Raw genomic sequence first — 20,218 nt, forward strand, 5'->3', positions numbered from 1 at the left:
TGACGCGTTGGATCGTGACCCTTGGACAGCGACTGGGTCACTTCGGACCCCTAACGAAAGCTCCGTATCGCGTCACGGTGGAACTTTCTTTACAGGATGATACTCCAATCGGTGAGGAGACTCGAAAACAGTGACATCGTTTAAACGTAATTGTGACTATCCTACGTTTGCCTAGATCGTTCTAAGTTTCGTACAGATGAATCCAAGTTGTTGTGCGGATCGTCCTAAGTTTCATGCAGATCGTCCTAAGCTGATATACATCATCTTTCGTCCGGATCATCCTCAAGTTTGTACAGAGCGACTTATCGACGAAGAGATCGATAACGTATGGTTGAAGACGATCGAATGCTAACAACCAACAACGACATCGACCTCTACGTCGATAGATCATTTTGTACGAGAACTTGAGCCCACCGATGAGAGAATCACCCTGTATATATTCTCCATTCACACGAACGAGATTTCTCGCAACGAATGATTAACCGAACTCTTGCTGAACTTTTATTACACGAAGATACCGCCTCTTTCAAATCTTACTCCCTTCGTTACAGGTCTAACGTAAACGAATGATTCGTCAAATCGGGTCCGAACGGACCCGAGCGTCCAGCAGAGCTCTCTTTGCTTTTCGTTCGCGCGATTCTAGAAAGTAATTCAACGTGGGAAATTTCTAAATCGGTTGCACTGAAATTTCTCCGAAAACTCGACTCGAGAAGGTCGCGAAAGAGGCGTCGCGTATCGAATGCCAAGAAATTTACTTCTTGCTCCAACGAGCGTGGAAAATATAATATTAACTCCGTGCGGGAACTTTTCTAAATTGGTTGTACAGAGATTTCTCCAAACAGCCGACTCGAGGAGGTCGCGACAGAGGCGAAGTTTACATTTTGCTCTCAACGCGGTGAAAAATATTAATTCCGTAAGGGAAATTTCTAGATTGGTTATACAGAGATTTCTCCCAACAACCGAGCGAAGAAGGTCGCGACAAAGACGTTCCGCGTCGAATGCCAAGGAATTTCCTTTTTGTTCGCGCCAGTGTGGAAGAAAATATTAATTCCGCAAAGGAAGTTTCTAAATTGATTACAGAGACAGTTCTCCGAACAAACTCGAGATCTCGACAAAGACGACCCGCGGCGAATGCCAAGAAATTTACCTTTCGTTCGCGGCAGCGTGCGAGGGAAATCTATCAATTTCGTAAGGAAAATTTCTAAATTACTCGCGGGCAGAGATTTCCCCGAATAAACTCGATGAGGTCGTCGCGAGAACGTTCCGAATACCGAGAAATTTACAAGGGAACTCAACTTTCCGTTCCCGCCGATACAGAAACCGTGATACCTCTGCGGAAAATTTCTAAATTAATTACAGAGAAGTTTCACCGAACGAGCGCGTTCCTTTTCGTTCGTCCCGATCCGGAGGAAAATATTAATTTCGCGCGGACAAATCTCTAAATTGGTCGCACAGAGATTTCTCCGGGGAGATTCGAAGAATTCGCAACAAAGATGTCCCGCATCGAATACCAGGAAATTTACAATGAATTTAACTTTCCGTTCGCACCGATACGGAAACTATAAACTCCGCGCGGGAAATGTTTAAATTGGTAACAGAGAGATTTCTCCGAAGACTCGATTCGAGTTCGCGACAAAGACGTCCCGGCATCGAATGCCAAGAAATTCGCAACGGGAACAAGTTTCGAGATACCAGGTTGTTCGATAAGTTTTGTCGGGTTTTTCCATTGTAAAATAAATATACTTGGACACTTCAACTTTGAACAACTGTAAATACTAGGTTGTACGATATAAGTTTTGTCGCTTTTTCCATTGTAAAAAAATATTACGATACTTGAACTTTGAACAACTGTAGATATACGAATGAGTCGACGAATCTACGTGAAACTTCACACGTGTTCAACTTCACACGTGTTCATAGAACAGTAGTACCATCTTTAGAAAAATAGAACAACTAACCTAATAGCTCTATTTCTTATCGAACGAGAAAACTTATCGAGCAACCTATTATACGAATGACTCGACGGATCTACATGAAACTTCACACGTGTTCAACTTCACGTGTGTTCAACTTCAGACGTGTTCATAGAACAGTAGTACCATCTTTAGAAAAATAGAACAACTAACCTAATGGCTCTATTTCTTATCGAACGAGAAAACTTATCGAGCAACCTACTATACGAATGACTCGACGAATCTACATGAAACTTCACGTGTTCATAGAACAGTAGTACCATCTTTAGAAAAATAAAATACCTAACCTAATACCTCGATTTCCTATCGAACGACGAAACTTATCGATCAACCTGCTGTACGAACCTACGGACCTACGCGAAACTTCACAGGTGTTCATAGATAATACCATCTTTAAAAAAAAAAAAAAGTAAAACACCCAACCGAACACCACGATTTCTTCTCGAACGGGAAAAACTTCTCGAGCAACCTCTATCGGTGACCCCGAAAGCCACGTACGGCCAGTTTCGCTAACCCTCGGCGTTCCATTCCGCGCGTACAAGTGAAAGATACCCGCGATACGAGCTTTCTCAATATTGACACGCGCGGTTTTACGATAGGAGGTGTTGTATCGGTGGAAGCGTACACTCACCTTCCATCTTGGCTCTTGAACGTTCCCCCGAGGTTCTCCGCGTCCTCCATCTCGCCGGTGTCGTCCCAGTGATTCGGGCTACCGACACCACCGAGCCATCCCTCGACCGTGTTCCTGGCCGCCGCCAGTGCAATGTTCCTGGCGGTCTCATCTCTAGCGCACAGAGGCGCTAAAAATCTGCTAACGATCTCGACCTCGTCGCCCTTTGTGGACCCGCTACCCGAGGAGCTGTTCTGATCTCTGTACATCTCGTCTTGTCTTCTCGTCGATGTTTCTCTCTTCTCTCTACGCTTCGATACTTTTTTTCTTCTTTTCTTCTTCTTCACGCTACGTGAGCGCGCTCGCGTGTACGTGTATCTATATATGTATATATATATATATATATGTACACGTGTACGTGTGTGCGCACGTGTGGCACGCACGCGTGCGAGATACTACGTGCGAAACGATACGCGGAGTTACGCTCGACGCGAATTCCAAAAATGGTACAATTTAACAGAATTTGATCCTTCCGCTACTGAACACCCGTTCGCGAGCCTCTTCTTCGTCACGGAGACCACGATGGACCTGAAAAAAACGAGTACCAAACGTCAGAAAGATCACGAACGGGGCACGACGATCGCCGCACGAATTGCTTCCGATCGCTGTGTAACGTTGTTTGGGAAGTGTGGTTCAAGGAGGGAGCTCTGTGGAGCTTAAGGGTGGATTTGTCAGACTTTACCGTTAAATTTGATTATTTGGAAAGATATCTTTAATACAAAAGGAAAGAATGCTCGAAACTTCTAGAGTAACAGTTCCGAGGAATGTTACCTAAAAATTGAGATCTCAAGTTTAAAGGAGGATCTACCAGGGCAATTATTATTCAATGGGATAATTCAGAAACATATATTTAACGTCGAAGACAAATATCGTTTAACCCCTACGGTAGTAGAATCTCTCGTCGCGAAAACAAGACACATACTTCTAGCAGCAAAGAAAAGTTCTCCCAACCCGAACAACATCCTTCAAGAATAAAGTCACCGTCGAGTTCAATGAACGATCAGCCAATGGTTACCGTTCGACAATTCGGAAACATATTTGCAACACCTTGAGAGAAAGAAAAAGAATATTCTCCCGTACCTCGTTTGTATTTCGTTCCACTTACAGCCACGATTGCCGAACAATCGGTGCGATTTGAACATCGGAAGAAAATCGAGGTTATCTGGGTCAGGGGACTCGAACGAATTTTCCGATCGATGGTAATCACGGTCGATCGACAGTTACGCGCGTTATGTATTTTTTCTTAGCTCCCCTCTTTCACCGCTGAACAAAGCACGAGGGAAGGTAGGTAAAAAAAAAAAGAGAAAAAAAAAGAAAGAAAAGGTGGGCGAGAGAAGGGTGAGGGTGGGGGGCCGTGGTACGATCCCCCGGGGTAATTACGGGTCGTTTCGTCGCGTTTCGCCTGTGAGAATCGGGCGTAAAACTCGTTTCTCGGGGATTTTGCAGCCGCGTTGCAGCCACGGCAGTCGTTCCACGGCGATAGAAAGTAGGCGGTGTCGACTGTCGAGCGATCGTGCGGCGATCTAGCGTCGTCGAGGCACGTTGGAACAGTGAGAAGAAGAGGGGAGGATGAAGAGAGGGTAGGGAGGGCCATAAGAAAAGAGAAAAAGAAAAGCCACCGCGATCCTACCGGAGCGAACACTTCGAAAGGAAACGATCGATCCGTGTGCAAAATGGGGGTATGTAAGGGGCTCTGGTTTTCCGTTGATTATCCGTTTTCTCCTTCCCCGCTTTGTTTCCCGCGATTCGGCACCGGGGGTGGTTCTCCCTTCTGGTTTGACGGCGATACGGGAACGTGTTGCTGTTATCTGCACGACAACGCGTTACATTGTTCTTTACATCGTTACGCGGATTTCTTCGTCCAAGTGTCCGCGGGATTCCGTTTTCTCGGTATCGGGGGGCTTGCTTGTCCTCGGTTCCGCGTGGTTCGCCAACGTCGGGTTAGTCCATCGAACGTCTGGAAGCACAACAATACGAGATTGTGAATCGTGGAAGTGAATGTGGAAGGAACGGTTATGATTACGGTGCAGGGGGGTTGGGATGATTTTGTTCGGAGAATATACACGGGGTATACGGTACTCGATAGATTTCGTACGGATAATTGTTAATTTAGAGGGATTGTACTGGGTTTCGTACGGATCGTTCTAAGTTTTTATGGGTCATCGGAAGTTTTATGCAGATCATTCTAAGTTTTGTACAGATTATTCTAAGGATGGTATAGATTGTTGTAAGTTTGCATAGATCGTTCCAGGTTTCATGCAGATCGTCCTAAGTTTGTATAGGTAATTCTAAGTTTGCGTAGACCACCTTAAATTTCATACAGATCGTCCTAAGTTTGCAGAGATCGATTTAAGTTTCATACAGATCGTCCTAAGTTTGCAGAAATCGTTTTAAGTTTCATAGAGATCGTCCTAAGTTTGTAGAGATCGTTTTAAGTTTCATGCAGATCGTCCTAAGTTTGTAGAGATCGTTTGAGTTTCATACAGATCGTCCTAAGTTTGTATAGGTCGTTCTAAGTTCGCATAGATCGTCCTAAATTTCATACAGTCGTCCTAAGCTTGAATAGATTATCTTAAGTTACGTACAGATCATCTTAAATTTGTGTAAATCACGTGTAAGTTTCATACACACCATCCCAAGTTTGTATAGATCATTCTAAGTTTTGTACAGATTATCCTAAGTTTGTATAGGTCATTCTAAGTGTCACGCAGATCGTCCTAAGTTTGTACAGATCATCCCAAATTCGTATAGATCCCAAGTTGACCAGAACAACCAGATATACGAAATTCCCTCGTAACTTTCACCGAGACTCGCTCGTCTTCGTTTATGAACAAATAAATGCAAAAGAGCTCTTCTCTTTCCAGCGTACTCCTGAATAACATTATGAAAAGAATCCTCAATCGAAAGAAGAATTACTCAAAAAATTCCTAACATACATCGAAGTCAAAGATCACCATCCTGAGCGATTGTAGTCTCAAGAATCACAAACCAAGTATAAAGATAACACTACACACAGTTCAAATACAGACGCAAATATGCAATACGATAAACGTTTAAAAAAGTTAAAACACCTCCCAACTCTACAGAATACCTCCAAACTAAACACCAGGACCTATGCAATTAATTCTCGTCGAATTTGTTTTTCCTACGCACCGTAAAAAGGAGGGAAAAGTGTAGAATTTTAAAAAATACCCATGAACTCGAAACCTCGCAAAAAAGCGAACAACCTCGAGAAAGAATATTTTCCGCGCGCATCTGGCACCGCGAGATCGTACATTACGTTATACATTACATTACCAAGAGTAACATTGAACTCTCGGTAGTTTGGTCTCGCGACGAAAAACTAAGACGACGATACACTCGAGACACCCTGTAGGTCGTATCCTCTCGATACAAGCGAGGAACGCAATCCCTCGCTAACGGAGAACTCGGAGCAACCGTGACGGTGCACGAAAAGATAAAAATCGTTCGGTAACCGGCGTTCTTTCCGCGCGGAATCCCGTTCAGCGTGCTTTGGTCCCGGTCGTTCGACCAATTCCACCGTCCCTTCGATAGTACCGAGCAATTCGGCTACGCCTACACCGTGGCTGGATTTTTAAACCGCGAAACGGTTAATAGGCGAAGCACTTCTCCGCGATCGCGCGGAGATTAACGTCGATCGAACATTGCGCAACGTTCGCGATCGCAAAGCTGGTAACCCGAGCGCGGAGTTCTGAACTTTAACGTAATCACCGTCGCATTGTGCCGGTTGATTCCGGGCTCCTGGATCGTTAACCCGTGACGACTTCTGACGCGTTAACGCGCGTGTATCCAACGATCTATCGAGGTGGTATTCTTGTACGGAATCTTTAAAAATCAATATTTCTTTTTTTTTTATTTTCTGTTAAAATATCGTCGAAATTAACGCGCGTGTATCTATCGAGGTGGTATTCTTGTCCAGAATCCTTAAAAATCAATATTTCTTCTTTTTTATTATTTTTTGTTAAAGTATCGTCGAAATTTTGCCTCGTCTTGACTCTTTGAAATACAGTCGTTGAACGTGCGAAACGATACAAAATAAGTAAAAGTGAAAAATATATTTGGATATTTAATTACGAATATTCGCAGTCTCGCGGTGAAATTCGTACGTAGTTGTTTTCATTTTTCACGATTGGATCGAGAAGTGTGCTAGGATGTGTATTAGAAAGGTGGTATATTTTTCAACCCACTGTACTCCGTAGAGTTAACGCGCGAAACTTCCATGGTCGGAGGAGGATGATCGATCGAGCCTCGCCCATCGGTGAGTTTCGATGGTGGAAAAATTTGATCGAGCCCGTGGCCTGGGAATAGGAACGAGCGATTATCGGGGTCCGCTTACGCAATTAGTCGATGTCAGGCTGCACCAGTCTTCCCATTGATTGATCGACCCCGCGAGGGAAGGCCTAGGTCAAGGCTGCCGAGGTCAGGAAATAAGAGAGGTCGCGTGAACGCTTGCAACTTATCGAGAAGGGGAGGCTGAGCCATCCAGTATCTTCGAGAGGATAAAACGGGGGTTGCATTCGCACGCTCGAAGCACAGAGTGGCCTCCGAGCATCGATTTTCCCGCCGTGAACCGTGCGCTTCGACTCGAAGCGGTTATCGAATCGATTCCTACACGAAAACCTACCTACGGATAGAAATTGCTCGAGTTCTTTTTATCGGTGTGAAACTTTGCGACACCGCCAGTCGGATATATCTCGAGTTAGCGGTAATTAACGAAGTAGAGTTGTGTGTGTGCATTTTTTTTTTTTTTACGGGTATTAATATTTAGAACACCGCCGATGGAATATCAGGAGTTAACGATAATTGGTGGAACGGAGTTTATTCGATTGGTATTAAAATTTAGAACACTACGATTCGAATATTTCGAGCTAGCGGTAATTAACGAAGTAGAGTTGTGTGTTTTTTTTTTACAGATATTAATACTTAGAACATCACCGATGGAATATCAGGAGTTAACGATAATTGGTGGAACGGAGTTTATTCGATTGGTATTAAAATTTAGAACACTACGATTCGAATATTTCGAGTTAGCGGTAATTAACGAAGTAGAATTGTGTGTTTTTTTTTTACAGATATTAATATTTAGAACATCACCGATGGAATATCAGGAGTTAACGATAATTGGTGGAACGGAGTTTTTGCGATTGGTATGAAAATTTAGAACACTAGGATTCGAATATCTCGAGTTAGTAGTAATTAACGAAGTAGAATTTCTTTTTTACAGATATTAATATTTAGAACCGATCGAATATCAGGAGTTAACGGTAATTGGTAGAATAGAGTTTTCTTTATCGATATTAAAATTTAGAACACTACTATTCGAATATCTCGAGTTAGCGGTAATTAACGAAGTGGAGTTTTTTTTTTTTTTACAGGTATTAAAATTTAGTACACTACTATTCGAATGTCACGAGTCAGAGGTAATTGGTCAAGTAGAGTATTTCTTTTTTTTTTTTATTGGTATTAAAATTTAGAACATTGCGATTCGAATGTCACGAGTTAACGATAATTGGTGGAACAGAGTTCTTTTTCATTGGTATTAAAATTTAGAACACCGCGAATGGAATATCACGAGTTAGCGGTTATCGAATCGATTCGAACGAAAAAGCTTCGAGGACGATTTAACGAAAATAGAATAGAATTTTTTTCACCTAAAAGTTTTTCACGGTAGAATTTTTTTGCGGTGGAATATTTAATTCCGAGACCTTTTAAAAGCATAGACGAGAGACGTATACATTCACGAGCGATCGCACACGGTTAAGAGACAAAGATAAATTCGACGAAAAAAAGTAATTGTAGTCGTAATGATTCGTCCAACGAATACGATACCGAGGAAACTTCATAAAAGTCCGTAGACTGTTGCAGTTTCGCTCTAACTTGGATATTAACCAACGGTGAAAAAAAGAAAACAGAGGGGCAACAATAATAAACACTTGTTTCACGGTGAGCAATTTCTTTAATAGTTAATAGAGATACCAGGTAGAGTACAGCTCCCGTGGCATTCGACGTATCGCGGTTATAGAGTCACGAGTAAAATTGAAAACCGTAATAATAATCGCAGGTTCTTCGTTGAACCGAATTAAATATACTAAACTGAAACGCGAACAAGTAAGACAAGAAAGTAATTGGGGCTCGATGTTAGTCGCAATTACGATGGAAAACCGGGGTGCGGCCGTACATCGCTACTCTAATCTCGAGTAAAATAACTATTAATAGACCGAGTGGCACGAGCTTAACGTATAAAATTGAGAAGAGTTTTAACAACGATAATGGTGGAATAATAACAAGGTATACGGGTTCGGAAGGAACGACGTTGTAATCGCGAGGCAATTTCTTAACAGGTGAGATGCATTCTGCTTGCAACAAAGCGGGATTGCGCAAATCCTCGTGGCACAGTCGCGGCATTAACCGACGATAAAAAGCTCACGGCTGAAAAGAATTCGATCCCACGCACCGAAACGCGCCCATAATGCGTGTTTTACTATTGCGTAAACGCAGAGAACGCCCGCGGCGGGTCGGTTCTGGGCCTGGTACTGCTCGTTCAATTCTTCCGTGTTCGAACGTCGAATCACATTCGGGAATTTCGAATATAACGTGAACAGAATTCGAGGGTATTCGAAGGTATTCGAATATTCGGTGAATAGAATTTAAAGGTACTTGAACGTATTAGCATATTCGGTGAATAGAATTCGAGGGTACTTGAACATATGCGAATATTCGGTGAATAGAATTCGAAGGTACTCGAACTTATTGGAATATTCGGTAAATAGAATTCGAAGGTACTCGAACGTATTCGAATATTCGGTGAATAGAATTCGGAGGTATTTAAACGTATTAGAATATTCGGTGAATAGAATTCGAAGGTACTCGAACTTATTCGAATATTCGGTGAATAGAATTCGAAAGTACTTGAACGTATTAGAATATTCGGTGAATAGAATTCGAAAGTACTCGAACTTATTGGAATATTCGGTGAATAGAATTCGAAGGTACTCGAACGTATTCGAATATTCGGTGAATAGAATTCGGAGGTATTTAAACGTATTAGAATATTCGGTGAATAGAATTCGAAGGTACTCGAACTTATTCGAATATTCGGTGAATAGAATTCGAAAGTACTTGAACGTATTAGAATATTCGGTGAATAGAATTCGAAAGTACTCGAACTTATTGGAATATTCGGTGAATAGAATTCGAAGGTACTCGAACGTATTCGAATATTCGGTGAATAGAATTCGAAGGTATTTAAACGTATTAGAATATTCGGTGAATAGAATTCGAAGGTACTCGAACGTATTCGAATATTCGGTGAATAGAATTTAAAGGTACTTGAACGTATTAGAATATTCGGTGAATAGAATTTAAGGGTACCTGAACGTATTAGAATATTCGGTGAATAGAATTCGAAGGTACTTGAATGTATTGGAGTATTCGATGAATACAATTCGAAGGTACTCGAAGGTATTCGAATATTTTGCGAACCGATCGAGTATTTGAATATTCGTAGTCTGCCAACAACTCGACATGGTCTACAAATATAATTCTTCCAGTTCATCGATCCTTTTTCAACTTTATTTTTGTCAAATATTCGAACAATCATATTCGAGTACTTGTGTATTTAAATAATGATACTCGGCTACTCGTATAGTCGAGTAACGATACCAGACTCCTCGAATATTCGAATACTAATACTCGAATAATGACGATCGTCTACTCGGATACTCCATTACTCAAATATTCGATGCACGATACTCGACTACTCGATTATTCGAGCCACGATAGTCAACTACTCGAATATTCGAAACGCGATACCCGAATACTCGAATATTCGAATCGCGATACCCAACTACTCGAATATTCGAACATCGATACTCGATTATTCGAATATTCGAGCAACGATACTGGATTATTCGAATATTCGAGCAACGATACAGGATTATTCGAATATTCGAGTATCGAATTATTCGAGTAGTCCCTAGCCCGATTCCGATCGGTGGACGATCGTCCCGTATTCGTTCGGATTTTATTTAATTTCAGAGTGACGCGACGGGGACACGCGAGGCGACCGTTTTATCGCCTCGAACATCCGCGGGGGCCCTGACCATCCTTATATCTCGAAGACAAAGTACACGTATCAGGAATGCACGGCAACGTGCACCGGCATACGGTAGCACGGCGCGACATTAATAATTCATAGCGACGCGAATGGAAGGGTTAGGCTTTGGGGAATTATAAATATTTAGATCGTTCCGGAGATCGTCGCGAAGAAACGCTGGAAACGCCGTTTTGCGCCCTTTCTTCCGTCGGCTTTTCGTTTTTCTTTCCTTTTTTTTTCCCCTGTTTCTTTTGTTTCCTCGGGCGATAAACCACGCCGTTATGCCATGCCGCATTGTGCGTGCGTGACTCCGTTCGTTGCTCCCCCCGAACCCCCTCGTACGTACCCCGTGACTGTCGAATTTCTTTTTCGCCGTTTCGTGTCGCGCGTATCGTCCTTTTGCTCCTCCCTCCTCCTCCTCGCCCCACCCCACCCCACCCCCACTCTACCGCAACCGTTCCCCCTCCAGCGCACGTAAATTTCGTCCCACGAAACTCGTATCGTCGAGGGCCCTCCCCACTCCAACGAGCATCGATTTCCGCGAAACGAGAAACGCCGAGCGCTCCGAAACGAGATATTAAAAATGGCCAACGATCGTATCGAGTGGCCCGCGATCGATGTGTTTGCGAAAAAATGGTCTCGAGTGGCGAGTTCTCAAAATGGACTGCCCATCGGGAATGGTGGAAAAGAAAAAAAGAACCGCGGGGAACTATTGTGACCGAAAATTACCATTTTTGATACTCGAAATGGATCATTTTAGGAATGTAAAAGAGAACAAAATGAGTATCATAGATGGAGAAGTATTGTGTAGAAAATTACCATTTTTTGTTACTCGAAATGGATCGTGTCAAAATGGTAAAAAAATGAGTATCACCAACGGGGAAATATTGTGATTGAAAATTGGTATTTTTGCTACTCGAAATGGATCGTGCTAAAAAAGTAAAAGAGAAAAAAAAATGAGTATCACCAACGGAGAAATATTATGATTGAAAATTGGTATTTTTGCTACTCGAAATGGATCGTGTTAGAAAGGTAAAAAAGAAAAAAAAAGGAGTATCACCAACGGGGAAAAATTGTTGGTCGAAAATTGTAATTTTTTGACACTCGAGCGGAATTCTTGACGACGCGAGTGAAAGTAGCACTCGAACGTGGAGCACCATCGTGTCTCTACCTCCCTGTTCTATCAAAATTGACCACCGACACCTCGGACCAGTACCGTCCTTGGCACCGAGCAAACGGTGCACTTGCCCCGGGCAAAGCGCTTAAAATCTCGAGTGGAAACGACGAGTCTTCCCCGCACGAGTTCTCTGCCAGACTCAACTTCGACGGACTACCCCCACTACAATATTTCGAGTGCTACGAAATTTAGAACCACTGTTAATTTATATAAACACACTCGGAGCAAATTGGAAAAGAATTTTGCGACCTGACGACAATGTATTTAGAAAAAGAAGAACAATCTTGAAAATATCCTATGCAAAGAAAAATTAATTTATGTTTTCTGAAAGAAAAGGATCAAAATTTGTGGTGCTTGTTTCTTATCGAATATGAGTACGTAAAGGAAATAATGCTGCGACACTGTGCGAAGTGAAATTTCCAAATTCATTTTGTGTGCCCCTCAGGAGTATGGAGGTCCTACTACTATGCAACGGGACCGCTGAAAACCTAACAATGAAATTTTTCGACCAGAACTAGCTCTGCAGATGCTTAAACAATGACTGATCTCTATACAGTGGCGTAGCATCCCCTCGAAAGCTTAAAAATCTTTCAGTTGTATCAGAATGGAAATAACGGGCCCCGTGATCATTAAGAGCGACACTATATCAGACACTCGAACGATCAGCGACACGTTGTAACATCGTCTTGAAAATATCCCATGTAAAGAAAAATGAATTTATGTTTTCTAAAAGAAACAGAAAATGAAAATTTGCGATGCTTGTATCTTATCGAATATAAGTACGTAAACGAAATAATGCTGCGACACTGTGCGAAGTAAAATCTTCAAATTCGTTTTATGTGCCCCCCACGAGTATGGAGGTCCTACTACTATGCAACAGGACCGCTGAAAACCTAACAATGACATTTTTCGACCAGAACTCGCTCTGCAGATGCCTAAACAACGAGTGATCTCCGTACAGTGGCGTAGCATCCCTCGAAAGTTGGAAAATTGTTCAGTTGTATCAGAAAACAGGCCCCGTGATCATTAAGAGCGACACTATATCAGACACTGGAACGATCAGCGATACGTTACAACATTGTTCGTGCCTCGAGATAGTAATATCGAGGAGTTAAAAATCGTCGAACGATAAATCAAACAACGATATCGCAATAACGTCACCGACCGAGCGGACCAATTTTTCATCGGGCCCGTTTCGCGTTACGATCCCCTCCAATCGGTCCCCTCCCCCCTGATCGTTACTTTTGTCAATCGGTCTTTCGTAATCGCGTCGTTGGGCGTAATTACCGCGCAAAGAATAATCACAGCCGAGCGCGGTGCGTATCTCGTCGAAAGGTTCGGTGCATCGTGATGCAACGGGAGAATGCAATTTCTCCGATCGCATATTTATAAACTGCCGTTCGATATCACACGGGTCGGTTTCGACACGACACGCACGGCCCTCGATCGTTGGTCGATGTTCGATATGTACACCTCGAGCGGCCACAACCGCGCGATTAACGAAATTCGTGGCCCCGCGTAATTCGCCGTCATTAAAACCGACGAAATTTTACAAGTTGCCATCGCGTGAGCGATCGAACGGGCCCGAAATCCTCCTGTTCGCTCGCTCGCTCGCTCGCTCGCTCGCGTTCATCGAGCGGCGTATTCGCGTCAAAATGTGGGAAACCATTGCACGGTTGCCCCTTCGCTAAGTTCTACACGTAATATTCGTCGACGCGAGGGGCGAACTACGTCCAAATACCAGTCTCGCTAACAACGGAATACTTTACGTGCATTAACGAAGCTCACAGCTCACGCGCGAGCCAATCAGAAGTTTGAGTACCATTTCGTCGGGGCACTCGACGCGTCTTTTAATTTTCAACCGTGCGAAAACAGGGGAGGGATCCTGCCACCTGACGGGGAAGAAAATTGCACGTTCAACGATCAAAGGTCTCTGTTCGAGGTTTCCCTGAGTTTCGAGAGACTGGAGGTAGACTATCGATGGTATGGTTCGGATGTTTAGTTGAAGATTGCATAGAAATATTTCGCAATGTTAGGTCAAATGCGAGTCTCTTTTATAGTTTGAGAAAATGGAGCATCAAAGTATTTTGCAATGTTAGGTCAAACACGAGTCCTCTTTTATAATTAGAGAAAATGGAGCATCGAAGAATTTTGAGATGTTGGATCAAACACAAGTTCTGCATTTTGGAGCAGACCATCGTAAACTGACGCTTACCGGAACAATTTTACGAATTTCTCAATTCCACGTCCCCCCAACATTTTCTTATTCCATGAACAAAATTAAAACGTTACCATACTGAACCAGCTTACTATAGTACACAATGTAAGATTCATCGAGTCAAATTCTCGTTCGCTATACCCCTTCGATGAACTATGAATCATAGTATCGAGTATTCCTCGTGAGCGTACCTCGATCCCAACGTGAGTCCATTGGGTCAACTTGTAGCTGAGATAGTGTCGTTCGTCGCACTGTACACTACGGAGTGTTAAATGGTCGAACGATTATTAACGAAAGTGATACTCAAGAGTATTCGTGGAAATTGTTCGCGTAGGTACATATTATTGAACGTTCCACGAGCCGACAAGTAGAATAGCGTTCGAGGGACAGACACCGATAAAAATGCATAACATTCATGGAAACCCAGAACTCGGGAGTTCGTCGGTCGGTAACTTTCCAACAGCGATGTATATCCAACGCGCGAGCCATTGCATCCTATCGATGCACTGTCTGGTTTCCTCATTACATAATTTAACTATGCATACAATCATGCGGCCACGTGACTGGGGAGACTTGACTGGTTTCAGCGATGACCTCTCGATACAACGAAACAGTTGCTCGAATTTATTGGCTCCGAAAGTTTTCGAAATCGGAGCACCGTTTGTCCAGTTGTCAAAGATGGATGTCAAAGAACGACCATTTTCGGCTCAGTTCGAAAGTGAAAAATTCGTACAGAATTTTTAACCCGAGAGCACTCTTGTCTTCGACCGTATGTACACTTTGAATCTCTGTACGACGAACGTCCTGAACGCGTAACGAACGTCTCCATATTGTATCGTTTTCCTGTAATTAAAGCTATTACAATAGACGAAACTGGATACTCCTTATTGTATTACACTCGTACTTCTTAAACCAAATGAGCCTAGATCAACCTCGAGACATTACTCTCTTCACCGCCAAGAAATACACCGTACCCTGTATGCTAATGTAAATAATCATTGAGACTATTCCTCTATTCCTTATGCTACCTTCGTGAAAGAACTTCTTCACCTTCTGAATTCGAATGATCAACTTATACGAAACGTATGCATGCCAAATGAATCATTAAGCGTTAATAAAATACTATTCTTATTGTATTAGATTTCTTCGTTCGTTACGATATCTTCGTGAAAAGACATCTACACGTTATAAGTCCAAACGACCAACTTGTTTCAAATGTATACATATCAAATGAGTTATTATCCATTAATAAAATACTATTCTTATTGCATTAGTTTTCTTCATTCCTTGAAATATCTTCGTAAAAGGACGTCTACACGTTATAAGTTTAAACGACCAAATAGTCTCTAATGCATACATACCAAATGAGATATTATCCATTAGTAAAGTACTACTCTCATTACACTAGATTTCTTCAATCCTTACGATATCTTTATAAAAGAACATCTACACGTTATAAGTTCAAACTCGCAACTTGTCTCAAACGTACACATACAAATTGATTTACTACCCGTCAATAAAATATTACCACTCTTGTCATCGAGTTAGAAACACAAGTTCCACACATTCTGTACATTGAAACCCGAAAACTAAAGATTCGTACTCGTACCCCGAGAATACTTCAAGGTCAATATTGCGCCCACGACGCGAGCCGATTCGCGTCCCAGTTTCCGGAACGTTTACGTCACATTTATAACCGAGAGACTCGAAATACACGATCGTAGCGAAGAATCGCTTCAAGACCAAGATCGTCCACGCAACAAGGATCTGGTTCGCGTTTCCAGGATCACCCTGTACACGTATCTGGGAGACTCACCTGTGGATACTCGAACGAAAGGCACGTCAGTGTACGACGGATCGATTCGGCGATAACGGTGCACGACAAAAAGCTCGCTAAATGCGAGGCGTCGTTACGCCTGCTCGGCTCGATGGTTAGCGCAAATTGCAAAAGCGCCGAGTCGGCGTTACGACCTTGCGACACGCGAGAGAGACTCGCGATAATGCCTGCCACGGGACACCGAAACGTTGAAAATTGCCCGAACCATTCACCAACGGTGCGAGTAGTACCCTTTGCCACGACCAAGATCGTCGTTGATTCGATGGTTGCACGGATCATCGATCGAACGATTAAAAATCTCTAACAGACGATCGACGTTGACCGTGACACCAGCCACGTGTACCCTTAAACAGCGTACAGAGTACCGTAAGACACTGGGATGTTAACGCGCCCTCGGACCTAACCCATTATCCATTAGACGCAATAGACACGGTGTGTCTATGGTGGACGCAGATTGTACCGGACTCTGAAGGCCACGATCGCGAACAACGCGTATCGCGAACCGCGTATCTTATCGCAACGGTATCCTTGTACTCGGTAGACGTCGGAAACGGTGTGTCTCTCGGTTTGTCTTTCGTGTTTGTGCGAAGAAATTGGATACAGCTACGCGACGATGATAATAATAATAATTACCTGGCTTATTACACGGCGATATAAAGAAAATACGTCGATACGGAGCGGTCGTAGAAGGCGAGGTAGGTAGGTAGGTTGGTAGATAGGTAGGTAGGTAGGTTTTCTATCGAGCATGGCCCGTAATGATGGAAAGAGACGAGAGACGAAGGAAACGCGGAGGTACGGCTCGACGAGTTTAATATGATCCCCGAGGTAGCGAGATAACGAGATCGGGCGATTAGACTATAGACGGGATAGCAGGTGTCATCCGAAACCGGGGGATCTTGTTTTGCTGATCTGTGATTCGAGACGGCCTTGAGGAGTCAATTGAATTTGCGTACAACGTAAACCGGCCGGCCTTTTTCGCGATACTACGCCAACGAGCGAGCGAGCGAACGTTCCACGAGTGTTCAAACGTAGCCTTATCTGGGATCACCGACAAAGCTAATTGCGACTGCACCGCTGGCAAACGATCCGAACGATCCACCGAAAGAACGTGTCTCGCGCCCAGAAGCCCCGACCCGTGAGAATCCTGATACTGGCTCGAGATAACAACACCGGACGATTAGACTGTTCAACTCGCCGATCTATAATTCCTCGATGATCCCGAGGAGTTCAGTTTTAGTTCCCTTCCCTTAGACCGGTTCTTTTTCTACGAACTACCGAGACCACCACGGGGACTTCCACGAGAACTTCCATGACAAAGTTCCACGAGAAGTTCCACGGGAAGTTCTAACGCAATCTTATCGAGAACCACCGGCAAAGCCAATTAGAACTGTACCGCTGGCAAATTATGGTATAAGGCTACTTAATTCGCCGATCTACGCTCTCGAGATACCAAAACGAATTTGCGTCTACCGTGGACTCTCGATCTACGGTCTTTTTCCAGCTATCGAGGGTTCGAATCTTCCGAAAGAACGCATAGCACGCTTCCTCGATCGTGAGAACCGTTGATAGCGTCTCGAGATATCCGAGACTAGACGATCAGTGCTATCTGCCTCGGTGATCCGTAATTTCTCGATGACTGTGTAGCATCGATCGATTTTTCATCGATCTCTTTCGAACCACCGACAGTTCTAATCTCCCTGAAAGAAAAAAGAAAAAGAAAGAAAAGAGAAATACCCCTCTCGCACTTCGAAGCCTCCGATCGTGAGAATTCGATGCGCGAGAGTCTAAAAAATTCTCGTTAACCCTTATCGGTCTCCCGATCTAAAATACCTCTAATAGCTCGATTACACCGATAAAACTAATAATCGTAACTCTCCCGATCCGTATCCGCGCGCATCGAAAGATACCGATTGATCGATAGAACGCTTCGAAAACGCTCGAAACTAATCCAGGAAGCGTTCACCGAGTTAATTGAGTGTAATGCTCGGAGATAAGGGAACGTTCTACCTCAGAAGCGGCGAACCTGTTGCAAGAGCCGGCATTGAATTAAACAAACGATCCCGTTCGTTCGATCGGCAGGCATCCGCGGGTAAAAGTCGAGCCCCGGTGCAACATTGTGAAACACAATATTGCTGGTCCATGGACGACTGTTGATCGACTCGAACGTGTAGAATAGCTCGTCGGTATTCCACGATCGCGAGTTAACTAGCACGGTAGACCGCCGTGAATGCCGTTTCAGAGAGAGACGCATACTCGTAGATTTCAAGATCCAGCCAGATAGCTGTATAGCTAGATAACTATACAGCTAGGTAGCTACGTAGCTAGATGACTGTATAGATAGATAGCTATACAGCTAGATAGGTAGATAGCTAGACAGCTAGACAGCTAGACAGCCAGACAGCTAGGCAGCCAGACAGCTAGACAGTTAGGTAGCTAGATAGCTAGATAGATATGTAGCTAGATAGCTAGACAGGTAGACAGGTAGGTAGTTAGACAGCTGGATATCTAGGTAGCTAGATAGCTAAACAGCTAGATGACTATATAGCTAGATAGCTACATAGCTAGATGACTATATAGCTAGATAGCTACACAACTAAATGACTATACAGCTATATAGCTATATAGCTAGATAAGTAGATAGCTAGACAGCTAGACAGCTAGGCAGCTAGACAGCTAGACAGCTAGACAGCTAGACAGCTAGATAGCTAGATAGATATATAGCTAGATAGCTAGACAGCTAGACAGCTAGACAGCTAGGTAGCTAGACAGCTGAAGAGCTAAACAGCTGGATATCTAGATAACTAAATAGCTAAATAGTTAAACAGCTGGATATCTAGACAGCTAGATAGCTAGACAGCTGGATAGCTAAGTAAATATATAACAAGATAGATAAGTAGATAGATAGGTAGCTGAACAGATACATCGAGGGAGAAGGTAAAATCGACAAAGCAGCAGGTTGCTCGAAAGTAACGTATCCGATATTACGCGAAGAGTAACCAGAATCCTAATAATTTGCTTAACGATTTCACCGTTCCCTTTTTTGCTCGCTCCAGATCCAGCGATCGGAGAAACTCGATAATTCGCTGTTATTCCGATTGCTCCTCGAGATCTCGCGCGTAACGCTCGATACGCGTTCAATTCACCGGCGTGTATCATTATTTATTTATCGAACGGAGAAGTAGATTTATCGTAGACCACGCAGGCTGCACGGATTATAGAAATATCGAACAACGACGAAAATTGCGATCGTGTATCGAGGTACGGGTAGAGAGGAAGATTTCACGAGATACAACGAACGTTTTAAGAGAAACAGCAGATCATGGAGAAGTGGGTTTATTGTACGTGAACTGTGCATACCAGCAGAGAAATTATAGAAATACAAAACGACTACGACAATTGGGTTTATGTTAAAGTATGAATGGAAAAGAGTTCGACGGAGATTTTACGAGATATCTGTACACGGAGGTTTTTAAAGAAACAGCAGACCCTGGAGAAGTGGGTCTATTGTACAGTCTACCAATGAGAAAGTTATGGAAATATAAAACTGCAAAGAACGATAAAAATTGTAATTATATCGAAGCATGGACAGAGAATAAAAGGAAAGGGAGACGCTCGATAGAGATTTTGCAAGATATCCGAACGTGGATGTTTTAAAAGCAACCCTACATCCAACTTATCGTACCCAAGTAATCAGTAGTGGTATTGTTCCAGGACTTTCTCATAAAAATCGACCATCGATCCTTTCAAAAGATTTCCACATTTTCACGCATATCGACGCTAGTATTCTTTCAGAATCTCATCATTATAATTAATCACTGATCGTCTCGAATGAAAAGATCTCCACATACTCGTGCATCGACACTGGAACCATCAAAGCGGGTCAATTTGACCCGGTAGGAATTTCTGTCTCACAAACTATCATCTTCCAATTCCAAAGATACAATTAATATTAACAAATCAACTATCCTCTTCCAATTCCAAAGATATAACTAGCATCGACAAATCAACTATCCTCTTTTAGTAATTTTCCAAAATTAATCGTCCCCTTACAATTCCAAAAATACAACTAATATCGACAAATCGACTATTCTCTTCCAGTTCCAAATATACGACAAAAATTTTCCAAAATTAATCGTCCCCTTACAATTCCAAAAATATAACTAAATCGACTATTCTCTTCCAGTTCCAAATATACGACAAAAATTTTCCAAAATTAATCGTCCCCTT

General features: G+C 43.0%; 1 protein-coding gene across 2 annotated transcripts in view; it reads right to left on the reverse strand.

The window, feature by feature from the left end:
* The window catches only part of Sesn (Sestrin), a 273,229-nt gene that overhangs the window by 219,516 nt on the left and 33,495 nt on the right, over positions 1-20,218 (reverse strand). For both annotated transcript variants that reach the window (XM_076318753.1, XM_076318752.1), the window contains exons 2-3: positions 4,274-4,600; positions 2,605-3,171 (exon numbers count right to left, since the gene is read on the reverse strand). In XM_076318753.1, the coding sequence (XP_076174868.1) occupies positions 2,605-2,852 (248 nt within the window). In that variant the 5' untranslated portion in view covers positions 2,853-3,171; positions 4,274-4,600. The remainder of the gene's footprint in view (positions 1-2,604; positions 3,172-4,273; positions 4,601-20,218) is intronic.

Source organism: Ptiloglossa arizonensis, chromosome 8 (genome assembly GCF_051014685.1).
Source record: "Ptiloglossa arizonensis isolate GNS036 chromosome 8, iyPtiAriz1_principal, whole genome shotgun sequence".
NCBI lineage: Eukaryota > Metazoa > Arthropoda > Insecta > Hymenoptera > Colletidae > Ptiloglossa > Ptiloglossa arizonensis.